Raw genomic sequence first — 22,908 nt, forward strand, 5'->3', positions numbered from 1 at the left:
CCTTTATATACTGTACAGTGCTTGCAAAAGTATTCATACCCCTTGAAATTTTCCACATTTTGTCACGTTAAAAGTTAAAACCACACACGTACATTTATTTTATTGGGATTTCATGTGATACACCAACACAAAGTGGTGCATCATTGTGAAGTGGAATGAAAATGAAAAGTGGTTTTAAAACATTTTTATAAATAAAAAACTGAAAAGTGTGGTGTGCAAAAGTATTCAGCCCCCCTGAGTCAATGCTTTGTAGAACCACCTATCGCTGCAATAACAGCTGCAAATCTATTGGGGTATGTCTTTACCAGCTTTGCACATCTACAGACTGATATTTATTGCCCATTCTTCTTTAAAAAATAGCTCAAACTACAGATTTAGCATCAGATTGGATGTCTGTCAACAGCAATTTTCAAGTCTTTCTCAATATGCTCAATTGTTTTTAGGTCTGAACTTTTACTGGGCCATTCTAACACATGCCTATGCCTTGATTTAAACCATTCCATTGTAAATCTGGCTGTATGTTTAGGGTAGTTGTCCTTCTGGAAGGTGAACCTACACCCAGTCTCAAGTCTTTTGCAGACTCTAACAGGTGTTATGCCCTGCATTTGGCTCCATCCATCTTCCCATCAACTCTAACCAGCTTCCCAGTACCTGCTGAAGAAAAGCATCCCCATAGCATGATGCTGCCACCACCATGTTTCACGGAGGGGATGGTGTGTATAGGGTGATGTGCAGTGTTAGTTTTCCACCACACATTGCATTAAGGCCAAAAACTTCAATTTTGATCTCATCTGAACAGAGCACCTTCCTCCAACCCTTGCCAAAAGCCATGCATAGTCAGATGAGACCAAACGTGAAGTTTTTGGCCTGAATGCAAAATGCAATGTCTGGCGGAAACTAACACTACAAACCACCCTATACACACCATCACCACCGCAGCATCATGCTATGGGGATGCTTTTCTTCAGCAGGTACAGGGAAGCTGGTTAGAGTTGATGGGAAGATAGATGGAGCCAAATACAGGGCAGAAAACCTGTTAGAGTCTGTAACAGACTTGAGACTGGGTGTAGGTTCACCTTCCAGAAGGACAACTACCTTAAACATACAGCCAGATTTACAATGGAATGGTTTAAATCAAAGCATAGGCATGTGTTAGACTGGCCCAGTCAAAGTCCAGACCTCAATACAATTGAGAATATTGAGAAAGACTTGAAAATTGCTGTTGACAGACGCTCTCCATCCAATCTGATGTTGAATCTGTAGTTCGAGCTATTTTGCAAAGAAGAAAGGGCAATAAATATCAGTCTGTAGATGTGCAAAGCTGGTAGAGAAATACTCCAATAGATTTGCAGCTGTAATGGCAGCGATAGATGGTTCTACAAAGCATTGACTCAGGGGGGCTGAATACTTTTGCACGCCACACTTTTCAGTTTTTTATTTATAAAAAAAATGTAAAACCACGTTTCATTTTCATTCCACTTCACAATGATGCGCCACTTTGTGTTGGTCTATCACATGAAATCCCAATAAAATAAATGTACTTATGTGGTTTTAACGTGACAAAATGTGGAAAATTTCAAGGGGTATGAATACTTTTGCAAGCCACTGTACAGTATGTACCGCACAATTTAATTATGGACAGCCATGGTGCCCAAGGAAACGTCTATTAAGCTCTACAAAGTACTTAATTGGCACCTGTTTAGTGTATATAATAACTGCATATGGGACATGTCACCTGAGTAGAACAGCAACTTGCAGTGGCTAGAGAAAAGAACTTGCATAAAAGGAGTACATGTAAAACCCTCCTCCGCATAGCTCAGTCTCTCACGCATCCCTCAAGCGTTACAAAACTCACGTCTTTCAGCCCCTTTTGTCAAATAATGTCTGGATAATAACATGCAAATAATATATAAATACATATGGGGGAGAGTGGCCTAAGTTGTGCCGGTGGGGAAGTTGTGCCACCCCTTGTTTCTAGAAAACCGTGGAAGAAATTGGAAATGTGACCACATATTTAAGAAGAGCCATCCATTTGACTCATCCTGTAAAGAAGGGAGACACAAGAATAAGATATAAGCACATTTAAGCTCAAAAAACTGTGTTTTGCCTTTCAAAGTAAAATTTCCATGATCAAGTTTTTTTGATTATTGTGTCTGAACAATTATAGACAAGTTTGAAAACATTTGACACATGTTTTAGTGCTTTAGTATGATACACTTTGAGTCTATACAGTTAGCACGATGTCAGCCCTAAACTGCTGCATCATGCTTATTATCCCAAATTCTGGGGTTGGGGTGATTTGTGCCAAAGGGCCTAGGTGAGTTATAAGTAAGTAAGTAAGTAAAATGTATTTATAAAAGCACATTTATAACAGTTTGCACTGTCCAAAGTGCTGAACATAGTGCATTCAGTAGGTAAAAAATGAAGGTAAAATAACAATAACCAAAATAAAAGACGTAAAGCCCATACATCCACATAAACACAGATAGTAGTGCAGAGGTAAGATAGTTAATGGGGAGGAAACACCAGGGTGTACATATGGGTTTTGAGCCTTGATTTAAAGGCATAAATGGAGGGGAAATCACATTTGTCAGGTGGCAGTTGGTTCCACAAGCATGGAGCAACTAGCGCAAAGTACATTTCTGAGAGTTGTGCCAGTGGCATGGCTGTATACGCTGGTCACCAAAAAGAAAGTGATCGTCTACAGTAGCTCAGAAGAGACTAACATCTCCATTCCACTTAACGACACCACTGATGAGAGTTCAGATGGCCAGAAAGATGATGATGATGGTGACTTTGTCATTGTGAGCTTAGCAGGTAAAACCATCAGATCTGCTAGGCCTTGTTAAAGAAAATTGACCTTCAATCTTTGTAAAATATTTATTTTAAATAAACCTTATATAAGTAATTGTCTTATGGATTTGTCTTGCATTACAGTTTATGAGATATATATCAATGGCACAATTTACCCCATGGTATTCTCTCTTGTGGCACAACTTACACCACACTGGGGGCAAGTTGTGCCACAAGACAACTTTTTTTCCGAAAGCTATATTTCTTAAACAGTTTATTCCAGATCCAAAGTTTTTATTGCCAGGGATGCACAACATCCTGAAATATATGTACATATTTGAGTTGGAGACTTTACTGTCAAGGCCTCACTTTAAAATCATCTCTCAAGTGGCACAACTTAGGCCACTCTCCCCTACAGTATTCTCATTCTGTATAGCTCATATCACCATATAACTGTCACAAGTCTTGGAGAAGCTAAAGGGAACGTTTGGCCAACATGAAAAAGGTAGAAGTCGCTTATTAAATAAATTTTTCTCAACAATAACAATTCATATTACAATGGGGAGGCTGTGGCGAGGCTGGTAGGGCGGTCGTCCACTAGAGTGCAAGGTCGGTGGTTCGATCCCCCGCCTCCCTGCTAAATGTCCAAGTGTCCCTGAGCAAAGACACTGAACCCTAAATTGCTCCCGTTATTTAGCCTGCACCCTGCGTGGTAGCTGCATCATAGCTTTCAAAAACCCCTGATGAATCGTAATCAAAATCATGTTTGAGCTGTTGAAGCCAGACTGCTCTAATATTCTGAAACTGTTTCTCCTTTGTATAGAAATTAAAGTTCCAAATAAAATACAAAATAAATCAAATGTGATTGAAGTACAGTAGTTATTTTAATTTTAAGCTATTCATTACCAGAAAAAAAATACTATGTGGATATACTGTTAGTACCGTTACATAGCATTAGTTATACTGCGATAGAAGATTTTGAGGATGCCGGCCAACCCTAGTGAACACACACTAAATAGGAAAGCTACACCTAAACCTTCACTTCCACCTGAAATGATCGGGTTTTTTTGCAACAAATAAACATCCCAAACTTTGCTTTTGAATTTTTATTCAAATGATTTACATAACATTAAAGCACATGGTAAATTTGTGTGAACTTACAAAAGAGCTGCATGATCTGATCTGAGACAGTATCAAGGTGGCTTCTCTCGGTTCAAACAGAGAAGGCATTCAATTCAATACAATACAACACATCCCCCCCTCCCCTCCCCTCGCCCCTCCCCTAACCCAACCCAGGAAAAAATGCATAAAAACAAAAACACATTGACACACACACGCACAAAAAAAAAAGAATTCCGACCACTAAATAATGTAATAAGACTAGCCTTTAAAATAAAGCCTCCATTTTCCCCCAAGCTGCTTTGGATGGGCTCCAAAACATTTTTTATTTTTACCTCACAACTAGAAACTACACTTTCTACTGAACAAGGTAGTGATTTCTCTGTACATGAGGGGTCTGTGCTGTCCCCCCCCCCTCTCATGGGGCCAGCCTGGGCCTGCTCAGGAGCCGCTGTGTTGGGCCTCGTCATGAAAACTGGATCTGTTGTACGGTGGGAATCTGAAAACCACAAGAGTTTAGTTGGAGATGGTGTGTGTGTTCAATAGGACACAGCGCTGAAAAATGCTGCGTTCATGGCATTCTATTTTTTTTAATTTTTCCTCAATAACTGCGACAAATTAGCCAACATGTTAAAGACGTGACGACAGCGAGACACTGCGATGAAAGGTGAAGTGATCCGTATGAGTTGATCATGTGACTACTCACTTGTATTTTTCCTCTCACACAAAGCACTATAGCACTAATAATAATAATGAAAAAAAAAATTATAAAAAAAAAAATCTGCAAATGTTCAGGTCTAGTTACTAATAGCATTCGCACTGTCACGAAAAATGGTTGCAAAATGCGAGCATTTGGTGTCAGTCTGGAGCCCTGCCATACATTCTCCCTTACACAGATTCATTCAAAGAGATGTGCTGTGTGTTACCTGTTGATATGAGGTGGTGTACACCATGACGTTCTGCTGCTGGCCGTCTGCTGTGATGATCCCCGCCGGCATTGGGTTCGCTGAGGACGGAGAACAAACTTTTACAAAATGTCCGACAAATGAGGAATGAAAACAGACTTAAAGGTGAAGTAAGCGATTTATTTAAGTTATTATAAGTGTTAAATCGCTCTTTATTCGTACAGTGATCACTTATATAGCCTAGTGTGCGCGTTTCATAAAGCCGATCTCTCAGTCACTCGCTCTGCATGTAATCGGCAAATAAACTTTTCGGGGATCCCACTACTGATATCCAATCAAAAGAGAGAACGCTACAAACCGACACCCGTCTCACTGACGGTGCACGTGCAGAGCGACAGATGGGTGAATGTGTGTGTGTCCCAATGTCTGTTTTGATGGTTTTTATCATGTTTTATCACACTTATGGATCTGAGATGATGCTAGATAACTCGCTGCTTGAAGACCGCAGTGCATTAATGTGGTGACTGCTAACTGTAGTCACTGACAGGAAGTTAGCTAGACTGACCATTCCGCTTACTGAACCTTTAAGCATTGAAGCCTTTTCTACTTACAGAAGCTGTCGTCTGTGAGCTCGTCTCCCAGGCCGTCTCCTACACCCGACACCCCGGGGATCCCCTTCTCCCCCTTCATAGCCTGGGGAAGAAACAAGAGAAAACGTCACACATACGATCACAGCAAAAATCTTAAACCTTGATCCTCTAAAGCAAGCGTCCTTGTATATACAGTACTGCTCCTTCATAATCCCACACACGGCGTACTATGTGGGGGGAACACATACATCACATATACACATCCGATCTCCATCCTTCCAAACTATAGTTATACCGATTATACATGAAAACCACTTACAGAGAAGCCAACACATCCATTATTTATCAAACTCGGAACACTAAAAATTTCAAGATTCGATTGATTCATATATTAATGTTTAATGTTTAGAGGGAAAATAATCACCAATTGCCTAGTAGTATCCAGGGGATGTTCCAACTGAGAGAAAGCAAACACAAATTGAGAGGGATCCGTATATAGAAAATATATTTAAAAAATTTAAATAAAAACACCAATAAGAAGGATTGCAGATTCACAGCATTGCAACAAAGGGTGTGTGTTAGTCTGTAGAACAACTGGAATGATGACCTGAAAAAAATTAGATACTTAATCCAAATTTAAAAAAGAACTCTTCAGAAACAAAGTATTGAATGGTTATGAGTGTTTCTTCCTAGCTGAGCTGATTCTAATCCCAATGTGCAGGAATAGAAACTGTTAAAAAAAATGGGCCAGTAAACATGATTCAGACGACTATGCATTAGCTAAATACTTTGTAATGCCTTATGCAATCAGAATTTTGGAACAAATGTAACACTTTTGAGGAAATATTATTATTAATAATAATAATAATAATAATAATAATAATAATAATAATAATAATAACAATAATAACAATAATAATAATAATAATAATAATAATAATAATAATAATAAGATATTTAATTTATATAGCGCTGTTCTGGCACTCAAAGCACACTCGGAGCACAACAGTAAACAAACAAAAGGAAAATGTAAAGTTGACAGGAATCAATCAATCAATCAAGCTACATCACACCCTTCTCCTTTGAAAGCATTTTTTTTGTCAACTTGCAGGCTCTGCTCTACTGAATAGGAATTGAAACACGAAAAAAAACGCCACAAATAAATTAGAATGAAAGATGTAATGGTGGTTAGCTCTTCATCTCACCTCTCTGAACTTCTGCAGGTAGAGCTTGAGGGGCTCCACGTACATGTCGAAGCCCAGGGTGGACATGGCGAAGAGGATGTCCTCTCCGTTGATGGTCTTCCTCTTCTCCTGGTGGCAGCGCTCCGACGCCTCCGACGTGATGAAGCTGATGAACTCGCTCACGCACTCCTGCACGCACTCCTTGGCGTCTTTCGCAATCTGGGGCAAAACGGGGGGGGGGGAGAGAATGAGAAAAATAGGAAGAATGGTGTTTATTTATTTGTTTGTTTCAGGACAATGCACATTAATGAACATGTACAGCAGTACACGTAAAATATGTCAGATTGTAGGCCGGGGGATTCTTTCCATCCGTAGTCCATTAGGCAGGTTGATGTTACAATAAAAATGACAAAGATATACAATAGAAACATTTGCTATGTACAAATATGGAGGAACAGAAAGAAAGAAAAGTAAAACAGGATAATTCATTAGTAGGTTAAAGAAATACACAATTTATAAACAACTAATAAAGGTACAGCATAGATTTAGAGGTGGTTGCACCTTTGGTTAGTTCTTAGCCACACCTTCACTTGGCTCTTAAAAAGGTGGCCAGAGTGGGACGTCCCCTTATAGTTGGGGGTTTGAAATATAATAATAATATCTATAATTCTATATACAACAAAATGTGTGTTTTGCACTAACACCAAAAACTGAAAATGTGTCGAGGCGCTTTCGTTTTGACCAAAGGCGACCTTTAAATGTGAACAAGCCATCACATAGCCTAAGAGCTTACATTCTGGTTGCACAACATTTTGGGAGAATCATAGACTGTATAAAAGTTTAATCAAGGAAGCTATGGCGGAGGGAGGGCAGCGAGCAGCGGATGCTAAAAGCTAGTTTAAAAGCAGTCATTTCTCCCGTCGCTGTCTAGATAAAATACTGCCTTCACCAAACCAACTGCTGCCCGTTAAAATGTAACCCTGGGATTGTACAATTTTTAAAATGCAAGTTTAGTAGTGGACTATCACAGCAAAGCATCCTTCTAAAGCTTCAGACACATTTTCTTAGAGCCCTCCTCAGTCCAGTCACAGGTTTTACTTATTGTTACTGACCTGCACAGAAATATGTCTGTGCACAGAATTTAAAGGAATACTTCACCCTTACGGAACCAGCGTTCTATCATTATAAACTCGCTGTTATAATATAATGAATGAGGTTTGTCTTCCCTTAGCCTTCCCTCAGTCTTCCCTTGGCCCAGTTGTCCTGTTAATCCTAACCCTACATTTTCCCATGGGTGATGTCACGCATGGGAAAATGTAGGGGTTAGACAGTGAGACCATAAAAACACTCTTTCTGCCTTTTCTCAGACTACGATGAACCGATTTTTTTATTTATAAAATTGCACATTTATACTACATAAGATCTCAGAGTTCAATACACCTTCATATTTCCACCGGTGAAGTAGGTCTTTAAAGCAAAACTTTAAAAAAATTAAAAATTAAAATCAAATATAAAATATTGAGTATGAAAGTTGAGGATCCCTACTTTCTCACTAACCTTCCCGGTCTGGGGCACGGCGTTCTTCATGATGCGAGCCACGTTGGCGATGGGCAGGTAGATGTCCTGCTCCCGGAAGTTCTCCTTCAGGCCGCCGTCATCGTGGTCGTGCAGGCTCTCGTCCCCGTCGTCTGCAAGGAACAAAACACAAGACACATATACAATCATCAGACACAGACACGGATAGAATCACTTCTAAAGCAAAAGCAACACACTGGCGGCCATCTTGTGCCTCTCCTCACGTTATCCCCTGCGTTCCAAATAGCATACTATTTATTTTTTCTATTCTACACTCTACATCCGACGATAAAAATAATCTTGTTAGGATACAGTAGGCATACTATTGGGACACAATTTTACTTATTTATATCATCATAACATTGCGCCTTGATCTTGCCTCTTGCTTTTATATCTGTCGCATCCACGTTTGTTTTCATATGGAGGCTCCGTCGATGTGACGTCACTTCAAGTTCACACTGGATTATGGGTCAGAATCGCCCTATATAATGCTGATTTCAACACTAAAAGTCTCGGCCGGATCTAGTAGACATCCGGGCATCTTTAAGCATACTAAATCTGACCACAAGAATTGGGACATCCTAAATCTTTTTTTCTACCATACTAAATAGCAGAAATTATGGGGATTGGAACGCAGCCAGACAGTATATAGAAGACGCTGCTCACCATCTTGAGACTGGAGCACGTAGTGACCGGATGCCATGTACTCTCCGCTGATGCCCAGCTGGGAGGCGTCGGTGGTTGAGCTGTCTCCGTCCATCTGCAAACACACAGCCCTTTCATTACAACAGCTGAAGCTATAGCAACAAAAAAAAAATCACTCCATGGAAACCCACTAGATATTGCAGTTGAGTTATTTGCAAAGCATCCTAGAAACAAACACACACACATTTCAAAAACTGACTGGATCATTGGAAGCAAGTCAAGTATAACTTAGTAAATTATTACGGGTCGCATAGGCTGTATTGCCAAAATCATTTAGAACTAGTTCCAATTACTGAGCCATACCAGCAGGGAGGGGGGGGGGGGGTGTATGTTGATTTTCTTCAATATAGAATAGTGACCAAGTATTTTAACATTAGCCTCTGCAGAAATGTTTTATACTTTCTATCACCATCAGACATTTCATGGTAGATTTCACTTCACTGATAATCCCAGCTTGATGTTTCTTACTGTGTTTTATGTATTTTAATCTTGCCCCTGTAAAGCACTTTGAATAGCCTTGTGTTTGAATTGTGCTATATAAATAAACTTGCCTTGCCTTACTACAACCTAACTTTAATACATTGATTGGCCTTTAATGCAGCATTGATAAATGAAGTTACTCGACTACTAATATAAATTAAAATAAATTAAAATTGCACAATTATATTTGGTCAAATATAATTCTCGTGCAAATGATCCACATCTTCCAGTGCAGCTGCCAGTCACTTTTGATCGTGTAGTCATTTATTAATATAGGGAGGAATTTTGGCGGATCGGAGGATTATCTTCATGTTTCAAAATGTCAACGTCCACTTGAGCAACCGCTATAAATTGTAATGGGGTGCATTTCAAGTACTGATAAATTAAAACAATTATGTGTTTTCCTTTGTCTCCATGTGTTACCATAAGGAACTCGCAGTCAGCCACCGCAGCTGATATTCATTGACTTGGCGGAAAAGCGTGTTTGGTACCGAGCCAAATATTCTGCCCGGGTTAAATTAGCATGATATGTTTCCAGTTTAACGTATCCAACCTGTCCTGCTCCCTCTGTAACGTTACGGCAGACATATTTGAATGGCGAACAACAAAGGCCGCAGCCCCCACCTCCTCCACGCAGTTTAATATGATGAAATGTGTTTGCTGGCTTTGTGTTGGGCTGGGGGTGGGGGGTACATTTGGAAGAGAAATACATATTTTTGGCCTCACACTAGGATTGCAAGCTAGCTGTGTTAGTGCCGTTGGCATTTTACCTTTTCATATAAATGGGAAAACGTTGCTAGTTAAATAGCCAAGCCCAGCGTGAGGTCAGTGTTGTTTCATAGCCACACGCTGCATACATTAATTTGTGTTTAGCTATCATGTGCTACCTAGCAGCCGCGCGGATGATATTTAGCCAACGTTAGCTCGCGTTAACCCTCGGTTTTAAGCTAGCGAAGCCAGTTTACTGTTGATGACAAAAAACAGTGAGTTCAGCGAAATGAAGAGACTGTCCAGCTGGCTAGTTACCTTCTGTAGTTAACCTATTCAGGTACATTTTGTCTCTTGAATACATATTCATTGTAAATCCACTGCACCGCGCGCCTAGAGACACTGCGTTTGGCCTGTTCTTTGTCGCGCAGAGCAAGACGTGGCCGGGGCCGATAAAGTATTTTTTATAAATTTCGCCCGCTGGATACTTCCTGATGAGAAGCCCTCATTCACTCAGACAACAAATAAAAAAATCAGACAGAGACGGACATTTCCATTCGAGCTAACGAGAAATCGGTTAGCAATCATTGGCCGGAGCCCGGCACAAACCTGCAATGAAGCCCTGGTTGGTTACCTTCCTGAGACGGCTGTTTGGTTGGACAGAAAATGGCTGCGAAAGGACCAGTCCCAGCGCGGGGTCGCGGATGCACTACCACCATTGGCCGACAGGGGTCGTGCTGCGTTCACGGACTCCTTGAAAGCTCCTACCTCCCGAAATCATAACGACTTGTAACAGAAATTGTAAACGTTGCTTGTGGGGTCAATTGGATGTGGTAGAGAATGTGAAGTGTTTCGAAATATTATTTTTGCTGATGCAGTTAAATAACCAAAGCCAAACACATAGATAATATATTCCAATACACACCCATCATGCGCTTTTAGAGTAACGTAGTTCACCCTTAAACACATTGTATCCTTAATTCCTACATTTTTGGCAGCACTGGAACGCATCTCTTCTAGCCTACACGTTTCCCGCAAATGTTTCACCCTCCCTGTTTTTCTTCCAAGAAAACTTCTCTTGTTGTCTCCATATGCGTCTGAAGTGCTCTACGAAGCTCCTAGTATCCGTAGGAAAGCCATTTAGACCGGATAGGAGCCGCTTCGAGCCATGTTGTGTTGAACAATACTGTTAAAAGAAGTTCTAATATTACACCTTAAGTAATTTTGACAACGATAAGGTAGGCTGTCCCTATGGTTAGTCTGAACAGCTGTTCCTTCCAACAAGTCACAGCTCATTCGAAATTGTATTGTATCCATAGGTGTTACATAGTCTATTATGTTTATTCGATCAGATTTTTTTTAATATGGTTGAGTGTGTATGACAATAACGTTTGCCAAGACCTACCAAAGTTAGTTAAACACTATAAATAGGCCTACTTGAACTTCAAGGTTTCGCCACGAGATGTCACCCTTGAGATGCACATAAAAACGCATTGTACACTGTCTTTGCTGCATGCTCTTCTGCTTATTAGAGATATGGGTCATTTCTCCCTTTCTGTTTCTATCAGACTCTGGCCAATATCATGAAGCATTTCTCATGAAAAGCCCCATCTTAGCAGTTTTTGCTCATAGCCAAGATGCATGTTTAAAGGCCTATAGTGATTGATTAGTAGGATAAGGTCCTTTTCACCAGCACAGTAAACAAAACGTTGCAAGTTGGTGTGAAAGATTAGACATTTAGATTTTGGGTCTTAACCCAAAAAGCATGTCAGTTGACTTAATCCAGTGTAGGCTAATCAATATCTAGCTTGCAGTCATGGAGAGCTTTGGGGCCAAAGTCCCTCCTCTCTGAGGCTGTGTGTGGCCATAGCTAAAGCCTACATTTGTGTCTATGTGCTCCTAGGTCTAGAGCAGGGGTGTCAAACTCATTTTGGTTCGAGGGCCACATACAGCCTCTCTGATCTCAGGTGGGCCGGACTAGTAAAATAATGGCAAAATAACTCCAAATCCCTAACTTTGTTTTTCAGTAATATGCTTTATAACTCAGCCTACATTTGTAACCTACATTATCACGGATCACAAGGGATCTCTGTACCCCCCAGGAGATGTCTTAGTAAAGGTTGCTGCTGGCCATGGGAATAGGAGGTGCGGCGCGTAGCGCCGCAGCAAAAATTTTGGGGGTATTTTGCTCAAAGATGCCAATGTGCACTAATGAAATAAACAACTGTTTATTTGAATACACAAATACAACAGGCACTGACCTTACAGTTGTCCAATTTTGTTTACTATATGTACAGGGACACATTTTGTGCAAACATGCAGACAAAATACAATTAAATAAAAGTGCAACTTCTACTGTTTTGATTTATTTTTAAATACAGAGGTTATTGGTTGTTTTGGAATTCGTTTTTCCCAATTTAAAACATAAAAATAAAGCAGCATTGAAAATTAGGAAATAAATCTTGTAGGCCTACACTAGCATGCTCCTGCTCGTTTTGCGCACACAGAGCCGCAGACACACCACGCTTGCTAGTACATTAATTGTTCAGCACTAAAAATAAAAATAGTTTTATTTTTATAAAAAAGTAATAAAATAAATGTACTAAAAATAAAAATGTTTTTTTTTTTTTGGTTTTTACTTTGCCATAAAGCACTGTAGGAAACATTAATAGCGGTGAAGCAGGATTGCCATTTACCATTTCCCACGTTGCTAAAATGTGCTTTTTTTATTTAGGCTGCCCCCTAGCGGCAGGAGTGAGCATTTCGGTTATTTCTTTAAAAATTCATAACTCCTCACAGGAATGGGCTAGAGACTTACTTTTTTTTTTGACATACTCAGAAATTTATGCTCTACAGGTCGCGGGCCTGATCAAATCATCTCGCGGGCCGGATCCGGCCCGCGGGCCGTATGTTTGACACCCCTGGTCTAGAGGAAGGGTCTCAGCTCCTGGAAACATGGACCCTCCAACAGAGCCTTGGTCAGGGCCTTATGACTACCACATGCTGGTCATTGGAGCAGGCTCAGGAGGCCTGGCCGTGGCTAAGGTCAGACCACTTCTTTGACTCCTATACTAGGCCTAACTTTTATTTGCATTCTTCTTTTCTTTGGTTCTGTCTTTTTTAAAGCATTGAGACAGAGAGCATGCGATTCAGCTCCATCATATAGTATTTTGACTACTGAACCAGCATACAGGCTTAGCTTGAGCGGTAGCCAATGGCATTTAAGTTTGTTCACACATTACATACTGCTATTGTTTTGAGATCTGTATAATTTGATGTTTGTTAGTGTTGCTTTGTGTCTGATCAAGATCCTTATGATCGCAATGTCGCATACTGTAGCAACACTGCATTAAAACAATCACTGTGAGAGAGAAAAGATAAATAGGCCTAGGCTAGTCAACATTCTCTATGCCTCTGGTCAGTACATGTGTCAAATATAATTTTCTTTATCTTCTGAGTATCCTTATATAAAAGAATAAATTGCTTGATCAAAAATAGTTGCCTGATGAATAAATGACAAACATTACTGTGAGTTGTGGCCCGAGTATTCAGAAGTAGTACTACTAGGTAGGTCACAGGTTACAATTGGAATGCGAAACAAATATGAAGACAGATAAAGGAATAGAAGAAAAATACGATTTGGAACCAAAAATAAAAGATAAAACAAAATAGTACATACGGAAATATAAAGCAGAGGAATTTTGAGAAATAAATAATAAGGGCTAAAATCATATTCTTAACTGGTCAATGTCAAAGAGTGTGGGGAGATGTGAGAGAGCCTCTCTCTTCATGATGAAATATTCCGTTCTAGTTTTAAATATTAGTTTTGTGAAATTGATCGGCTGCAAAGTACACACAAGTATAGAAACTGATACAATAATTTTGTTCCTCGCCCCTGTATATTCAGTTAGAGGGCAGCCTCATAATTACTGTTAATATGGTCAATAAGCAACTGGGCTCAGATCATTATCATATTAATAGCTTTATGCTAATGGGAGGATGATCTGTGATAGAGGAAAGTGGAGATGAGATGAATATTGCAGAATGTCAAAACGCTTCAAACCCCTTTCAATATTTAATGGGCCTCACTCCCAGCGTTGCCAGATCCCGCGAGAGAAACAAGCAACCAGGCCTATGAAAACTAGGCGGAAAGAAGTGACAATTTTGTTCAACAATTGCAAATAGCTTATATGCAATACATCCATGTTATACACATCCCATTATGGGTTCATTATGTCCATTCCTACAATGATAATAATAAATAAGGGACTTTTATTGCATCCACTGACTTGTTACATTCTTACTTCTGAAATCAGACATATTTGATAACTATGTTATACTAAGCCTAACTGTCCCTGCGTTCCAAATCACATACTCTTTCTTTCTACTACACTACTTACTAAAGTACAGAAGAGTTTTAGGGCCACAGGAGAGAAAAAAATCATATAAGGAAGATTTTATTTCATTATGTCGAGAAATGTCAAGAATAAAGATGAATTTTCCAAAATGCTAGTGGGGTTAGTGGGGCATTTATGTATGTTCAGCATACTACAATTGACAAGCAGGTAGTGGGACATCCCAAATATTTTTCTGGCATACTAAATAGTATGGAAGTATGGGTATTGGAACGCAGGGTGTGTTGCATGCTTTAACGTTCTCTCTTCTGGTCTCTCTCCTGTAGGAAGCAGCAGGGCTGAGGAGGAAGGTACTGATCCTGGACCAGGCATATGCCTCTCACACAGACACACAGACAGGTGAGTGTCAAGAGTCTTTATTATTATGAATCTTCTTTCTGCCCCTCTCTTCTGTGGTCTGGTATACTGCATGTTAGGTTTCATACACTGTATTTATACTGAGTTTTATTGTTGCTTGACATGTGATTTTGTTTTTGTTGCTGTTTTATTGAAGTGCATCTTTGAGTCTATATTCCATATGATCTTAATACTGTTGATACTTTTAAAATCAGATACTTTTGTACTTTGACTTAAAGCTGGGGTGGAGGATTTGGGGAGAAAATGGCAGTTGGGATAGAGATTCGAATCCAAATACTTCAACCGCTCCACTTGTTCTCTTTGGTCCCTCCCCTATGGTCCCTCCCTGACACGCTCTAAACCAACAAAGTCGTGCCAAAGTGTATGGACAGTCCCAACAGCCAATAAGAACAGAGAATCGAAGCCTGATTGCTCTGATTGGTCAAAGTGTACAGCTCATGTTAACTTTGACCAATCAGAAATCACATACCCCAGCTTTAAGTGGTATTGAAATAGGTCAAGTAGTCATTTTTTCTAGAAGGTTGTTCTACTCAAGCATGTTTTTTGGGTACTACACCACTACAAACTCTCTTATCTATCAAGTTTGTCTTTTTTATTATCAGCTCTGCTATCAGATTCTGTTCTTCTTTCCTTGCCTCTGTCTTCCATATCTCATAGGTTCCAGTCTCCACAGGGCCCCAGTCCGGGCCTTCTTACAACAGGCCTCTCTCCTGGGGAAGGCTATTCACGACTCTCAGAAATACGGCTGGCGGTTGAAAGCGGAAGGTAATTTTAGAAGATAAAAATAAATGGTCATTAAAATGAATTGTGTGCCCATTCAAATCAAAATTGGTCCTATCCATTGTGACTTGTTTTTCAGCGTGTCACGTCTGGACTGACCTGGTGCAGGCTGTGCAGCAGGTGGTGAAAGCTAAAGACTCTGAGATGAGGAGAGAGATGGAGAGATGTGGAGTGTGTTACCTTCAGGGACGGGGGGAGATTGTAGCGCCAGACACTGTGGAGGTAAACTCTGAGAATCAAGGTCTGCAGTTAAAGCGGCTACGAGTAACATTTAAATATCTTTTAAACAGCCTCATGTTTCCTCTGATAATCATAAATTACCTTTAACAGCAAACGAGACCATCAGTGCAAAGAAAGACGTTTTTAAATAGTTTTTATTACTGCTTTTGGTCTGGTCGCACACCCAGTCTGATTTTCGGTTCGCTCGTGCAGGCTCTATGGTCACATATCCATATTGGTCGCAGATTTCAGTGTGGCGCAGCAACGTGATTTGAGAAGCCTATCCCCTCCAGGTGAGGGAAGGGGAGCGGGAGCCTTGTTTGAGACAGTTATTTCTCATCATAATGACTGATAAAGGGCCTGAACCATCAAAGAAAAAAAGAAAAATGAAGAAAAGCTAAAAGGGAGAGTGATATAGGCTACGGGTGGGACGAGGGCGTTGCCAAGCAACGTGTATACAATTTCACGAGAGCGAAACTAGACTGCAGTGTTTACTCCTAAATTAATGAGCGGTTGGTACTAACACAAAGTTTGCTTTGCTTCACCGTCATCAGATAGCCATTATCTGAAATAGTCATTATTTACATCAACAACACAAACACATTACCTCATCGTGATCCATACTAACTGCCGTCTCTCGTTCATTCGCTTTCTGTGAGGACCTTACTATCTATGGTGAGGACACGTCTTTCAGCTCCGTGAGAGAGAGTAGTTAGGTGACACTGCTTGATCAACTCATTGCAATCAGGTGTGTGTGGCAGTGACTGGCATTAGTTGATGCAGTGTCAAAACCACTCTCACGGAGCCGAAAAGAGTCCTCACATTTTCAACACACGGACATGCACTATATTGCGCCCTTCTCAGTTCACACTCGCAAGCCTGGCACGCGCTAGAAAACAGCTTTGCGACAGCGGGCGTTGTAAAAATACTACCGCTTTTGTCCAAAGGGGACGCCAACGTGCCATCTTACTCGTAGTGGCTTTAAAGGTTTAGTGGTGGCAAAAGACGTATTATCAATAATTATGACATTATTATTTCTATACACTAGCATAACTTGACACATTTAGCCCCAAATAGCATGGGACCTCTATCTTTATTGTAGTCAAACACAAAAGAACAAACTTAACAATTTGTGTGAATATGCAACTGACCCCCCCACCCTCTTTTTTTTTCTTCTTTTCTTTCGTCCAATCAGGTGACAGAGATGAATGGGAGGAAGAGGCGTGTGACAGCAGAGACCCTGGTCATCTCTACGGGGGAAACAGCTCAGTATCTGGACGTACCCGGAGCCAGAGAGTACTGCCATACCAGGTAACACACTGCATTCTGTTTACACATGTGCGTCAATAACAACTATACTGTCTTGTATTAATAGACTGCATCACATATACCTCATAGTCCAGAGTTCCCACGCTCATGAAATTCCTGGAAAAGTTCTGAGATAAAAAAAAAAGCTTTTTTTGGATTAACTTAAATATTGTGGAAAAGTTTAAAGTGCAGACACATTTTCGCCGGTCTTTTTTTGTTTTGGAATGCCCAGTTTGAGCCATATGATTTTATATTTTATTTATTGAACCTTTATTTATACAGGCAAGTCATTGAGAAAAAAGATTTATTTACAATGGCGGCCTGATAAGCGAAGAAAGCTTTAAACAGATCAAATACATTAGACGTAAAATACCATTTAAAATGACTTAAAATACAAATAAATACCAAATAAAAAATTGGAAATGAGAACATACAAGAGTATAACATGACAAGTGACGGGAGGAACTTACTTCTAACAGGTGGTTGGTGAAACAGGCCAAAATAAGGTTAGGGAAAATTGGGTAAAATGGCACGGAAAAGTTTTGAAAATTCATTGTTAGAAATGTATGGTAGCCGTTTGAGAGTCCCTTCCCTCTCCCTCTCTCTTCCCCAGTGAGGAGCTCCTCTCCCTGGCTGAGCCCCCCGGGAGGACCCTGGTGGTAGGAGGGTCTGCAGAAGGGTTGGAGTGTGCTGGCTTCCTGTTGGGTTTGGGACTGCAGGTCACCGTCATGCCTCTAAACAACACAATGCTCCAGGGGATGGACCAGAGAATGGCTCAGAAGATAGAGAACCACATGTATGTTAGCGGTGTGGACTTCCTTCATGGCTGTTCACTCACCAAGGTATACTGAGAGGATAAAGACATTAGAACACTGGAGATGTCATTGTTTTGATGCAGTCCTGCTTGTTTCTGTGCTAGATGGAGCAGACTGGAGTTTACAGTGAAGATGTGGTTTCAGGTATGGCAACTGTTAAAACCTATTGTAAAGACAGGGATGGAAAGTTTAATTTACTTAAGTATTGTACTTAAAGCTGGGGTAGGGGAGAGTGGCCTAAGTTGTGCATTTTGGAAGTTGTTCCACCCCTTGTTTCTAGAAAACCGTGGAAGAAATTGGAATTGTGACCACATATTTAAGAAGAGCCATCCATTTGACTCATCCTGTAAATAAGGGAGACACAAGGAATAAGATATAAGCACATTTAAGCTCAAAAAACTGTGTTTTGCCTTTCAAAGTAAAATTTCCATGATCAAGGTTTTTTGATTATTGTGTCTGAACAATTATAGACAAGTTTGAAAACATTTGACACATGTTTTAGTGCTTTGGTATGCTACATTTTGAGTCTACAGTTAGCACGATGTCAGCCCTAAATTGCTGCATCATGCTTATTATCCAAATTTCTGGGATTGGGGTGATTTGTGCCAAAGGGCCTGGGTGAGTTATAAGTAAGTAAGTAAGTAAAATGTATTTATAAAAGCACATTTATGACAGTTTGCACTGTCCAAAGTGCTGTACATAGTGCATTCAGTAGGTAAACAATGAAGGTAAAATAACAATAACCAAAATAAAAGACGTAAAGCCCATACATCCACATAAACACAGATAGTAGTGCAGAGGTAAGATAGTTAATGGGGAGGAAACACCAGGGTGTACATATGGGTTTTGAGCCTTGATTTAAAGGCAGAAATGTAGGGGAATCACATTTGTCAGGTGGCAGTTGGTTCCACAAGCACGGAGCAACTAGTGCAAAGTACATTTCTGAGAGTTGTGCCAGTGACATGGCTGTATACACTGGTCACCAAAAGAAAGTGATTGTCTACAGTAGCTCAGAAGAGAGTGACATCTCAATTCCACTTAACGACACCACTGATGAGAGTTCAGATGGCCAGAAAGATGATGATGATGGTGACTTTGTCATTGTGAGCTTTGCAGGTAAAACCATTATATCTGCTAGGCCTTGTTAAAGAAAATTGTCCTTCAATCTTTGTCAACTCTTTACTTTATTTACTTTAAATACACCTTAAATAAGTGATTGTCTAATGGATTTGTCTTGCATTACAGTTTATGAGATATATATCAATGGCACAATTCACCCCATGGTATTCTCTCCAACCGCACAACTTACACCACACTGGGGACAAGTTGTGCATCAAGACAACTTTTTTTCCGAAAGCTATATTTCTTCAACAGTTTATTCCAGATCCAAAGTTTTTATTGCCAGGGATGCACAACACCCTGAAATATATGTACATATTTGAGTTGGAGACTTTACTGTCAAGGCCTTACTTTAAAGTCACTTTGAGTGAAAAGTTGCACAACTTAGGCCACTCTCCCCTATATGATTTCTGATTGTTCAAAGTTAACATGAGCTGTACACTTTGACCAATCAGAGCGAGGCTCCGATTTTCTCTTGTTATTGGCTGTTGGGACTGTCCTTTCACTTTGGCATGACTTTGTTGGTGTAGAGTGTGTCAGGGAGGGACCATAGGGGAGGGACCAAAGAGAACAAGTGGAGCGGTTGAGGTATTTGAATTCAAATCTCTATCCCAACTGCCATTTTCTCCCCAAATCCTCCACCCCAGCTTTAAAGGTATAGTCAACGATTCAGGTGAATGCTTGTTGTCAAAATCACATTTCATCAAAAAAGAACTATGTGTGTGTGCCCCAACTTTTAGTCCAGGGCCCATTTTAACTAAATATAATGGAATGAATACGAGGGAGAAATCACTATCAAAGATGCACACTACCCCTATAGTCATTCATATTCATTTAAATGTAAAGTGTCTCCAGTAAAGAGTCGGAGCAATCAAAGCCTGATGTTTCCTCTCCCTCTGAGGCTTAGGGCTCCATCACCACATACAATTCCAACTGCTGTACCTTAATGACAAGTTAAATGTAGAGGAGTTAGAAGAAAATAAAACATCATATATTATGCTTTAATTGTTATTTTGATTAGGTGATCGTGAAGCACAAAAACCGCAGCAGGCTTCAACGAGGAGACTTCGAGTGACCATCACCTCTAAGGACGGCCAAACTAGACAGGAGGACTTTGATACAGTACGTTATCTTTGTGACATTGATATGTTTTGGTTGTTGCTTCAATAGCTTTCCTGACAAAGCACAGCAGCATGCCAATTTAAAATGTTAGACTCTTGACCTTATATAATTGAGATCAACCTAAGGAAGTTGTGTGTGTGTGTGTGTGTGTGTGTGTGTGTGTGTGTGTGTGTGTGTGTGTGTGTGTGTGTGTGTGTGTGTGTGTGTGTGTGTGTGTGTGTGTGTGTGTGTGTGTGTGTGTGTGTGTGTGTGTGTGTGTGTGTGTGTGTGTGTGTGTGTGCACAGGTGCTACTTGCTGTTGGAAAGAAGGCGTCCACCCGCAACATTGGCCTGGAGTGTGTCGGGGTGCAGTGCAGCGAGGGGTGCGTCCAATCAGTCCACATTCATTTTGGCTTTAGTTTGTGCATTGCTGATTTTGTGTAACGGTTGTGTGTGTGTGTGTGTGTGTGTGTGTGTGTGTGTGTGTGTGTGTGTGTGTGTGTGTGTGTGTGTGTGTGTGTGTGTACATGTGCAGCACTGGTAAGATCGTGGTGAATGAGCGGGACCAGACCAATGTGGATCATATTTACGCTGTGGGGTCAGTGCAACATGGCCGCCCCTCCACCACAGGCCTCGCAATGCATGCTGGGACGCTGCTGGCCCGTCGCCTCTACAGAGGGGACACCATCTTGGTACAGTATGGAAATAGTGATTGAACGATAGTGCATTATTATAATATTTTACATGATAATATATTGACCTTTGAATTATCATGTTGAATTTTTCTTTTTAACGTATTTTTTTTGCCATTTATTATTTTACATTATGAAGCAATGTAGTTAGAATTGATTTGAGACAATTCTTCCTTCACAGTGTGACTACACCCACGTGCCCACTGTTGTGCTCACTCCAATGGAATACGCTGCCTGTGGTCTGACTGAGGAGGAAGCCAATCTGACATTTGGAGAAGCCAGTGTCGAGGTACACACACACACACACACACACACACACACACACACACACACACACACACACACACACACACACACACACACACACAGTTTTCATCCCATCGAATGATCTCATATCAACATGTCTGCCCCTCTGCAGGTGTATCACAGCTACTACTGGCCCGTGCAGTGGGAGCTTCCTGCCAGGAACAAAAACTCCTGCTATGTTAAAGTCATCTGCCACATCCCGGACCATGTATGATTTATCATATGTTTTTTTCATTATTTTTTTATTTTTATAAAAGCTGTACTTATCCATATTTATATATATATTATTATTACCCCATACTTACGTATGGTGCAGTTTGGTGCGGTTTGATAGGAATTATGTGTATTTGTTACACCCCTAATATAAATAAGTATAGTAGATGCTTAAATCCCGTTAATGTCATGCCTGATCACTTTCTTAACTGCAAACACAATTGTGATAATTCCTGTACAAGCTATACAACTATTTAATGTAAATGTACCAAGACTGGAGTCCTCAAGTCTAACATGAGTCTAACATGATATTGGTGTCTCTGACTTTCACATCAAGAACATTAGAACATCAGCCTTACTGAACCTACTAAACGTGTGTGTGTGTGTGTGTGTGTATGTGTGTGTGTGTGTGTGTGTGTGTCAACAGGAGCGTGTGGTTGGGCTCCATGTCATGGGCCCTAATGCTGGAGACATCCTCCAAGGCTTCACTGCAGCGATGAAATGTGGCCTGACTAAACAACAGCTGGACTCCACAGTGGGCATCCAGCCCGGGTCAGCTCAGGTCAGCATCACATTCACCACACCATTGTGTTAAAAGCAATGTGCGATTTGGCAACTATAAAGACACAAAATGGTTCCCTGATGTGTTTGACTACGGACACCGCTTGGCAATACCACAGTAGCCGATTCAAATCAGTTTGCGGCACTGTTTTTTATTATATATTTTTTATTTTGTATATACTTTATTGTAGGAGCCATAATAGGTTATCATCTTACTGTTATTGTTCACATTTACAGCATCCTATATATTTTTATATATTTTTTTGTTGTGCAAAAAATAAAATAAAACTTTCAAGGATAAAAATAATAAGAGAATTATTTTTTATATACCTACATACATACATAAATTAAAAAATAACATAAAAACATTTTGACGAGTACATTCACATATGACATACAGTACCTGTCTGAACTATTCATTCATTAAAGTTGTGATGTGGTGAGGAGGGAGGGGACTGCTAACTGCAATCACTGACAGGAGTTTAGCTAAACTGACCATTCCGCTTACTGAACCTTTACTACATTGTTCTCTGTCTGCTACCTATAGGTGCTCACCTCACTGACCCAAACCCAGCGAATGACTGAGGCCTCGATGGTGAGGGGGAACTGCTGAGGTTAGCCTACCCTGCTGTCAATCAAACACAGTCGCCCATGGCAACGGTGTGAGACAGCAGGGAATTGCTTGTGATCAGCCCTTGAAGAGTGACGAGCGGCGGAATGGCCTAAATGACCTTTCAATGAATTCTTCACCTGCAGCCTGATTACAGGCGGGAGAGGACCGATGCTCTGCTGCTGACACACTTCTTGTTTTGTGTGTGTGTGTGTGTGTGTGTGTGTGTGTGTGTGTGTGTGTGTGTGTGTGTGTGTGTGTGTGTGTGTGTGTGTGTGTGTGTGTGTGTGTGTGTGTGTGTGTGTGTGTGTGTGTGTGTGTGTGTGTGTGTGTGTCTGTCTGTGTGTGTGTCT

The 22,908-nt window shown here is 40.6% G+C and overlaps 2 protein-coding genes across 4 annotated transcripts; one reads left to right on the forward strand and one right to left on the reverse strand.

Moving 5' to 3' along the window:
• Positions 1-4,090: 4,090 nt before the first annotated feature.
• On the reverse strand, positions 4,091-10,735 carry nfyba (nuclear transcription factor Y, beta a). 3 transcript variants are annotated; one of them, XM_080051106.1, is made up of 7 exons: positions 10,669-10,735; positions 8,833-8,926; positions 8,149-8,279; positions 6,613-6,810; positions 5,429-5,510; positions 4,839-4,918; positions 4,091-4,411 (listed from the first exon to the last, which is right to left on the reverse strand). In XM_080051106.1, exons 2-7 carry the CDS (start codon positions 8,924-8,926, stop codon positions 4,379-4,381), a joined length of 618 nt encoding a protein of 205 aa, XP_079907232.1. In that variant the 5' UTR covers positions 10,669-10,735; the 3' UTR covers positions 4,091-4,378. The 3 variants fall into 3 exon arrangements, with proteins under 3 accessions (XP_079907232.1, XP_079907230.1, XP_079907231.1); XM_080051104.1 differs by having other exon boundaries at positions 8,137-8,279; XM_080051105.1 differs by lacking the exon at positions 10,669-10,735 and adding an exon at positions 10,378-10,525 and having other exon boundaries at positions 8,137-8,279.
• Positions 10,736-12,988: 2,253 nt separating this feature from the next.
• LOC307268793 (thioredoxin reductase 1, cytoplasmic-like) lies at positions 12,989-22,617 on the forward strand. Its single transcript, XM_080051539.1, has 14 exons — positions 12,989-13,104; positions 14,741-14,813; positions 15,489-15,596; positions 15,691-15,833; positions 17,026-17,141; positions 17,752-17,980; positions 18,058-18,097; positions 20,094-20,194; positions 20,480-20,556; positions 20,709-20,865; positions 21,047-21,154; positions 21,284-21,379; positions 21,812-21,946; positions 22,493-22,617. Exons 1-14 carry the CDS (start codon positions 13,015-13,017, stop codon positions 22,556-22,558), a joined length of 1,539 nt encoding a protein of 512 aa, XP_079907665.1. The 5' UTR covers positions 12,989-13,014; the 3' UTR covers positions 22,559-22,617.
• Positions 22,618-22,908: the final 291 nt, after the last annotated feature.

This window comes from Ammodytes marinus, assembly GCF_949987685.1.
Source record: "Ammodytes marinus genome assembly, chromosome: 22".
Classification (NCBI taxonomy): Eukaryota; Metazoa; Chordata; class Actinopteri; order Uranoscopiformes; family Ammodytidae; genus Ammodytes; species Ammodytes marinus.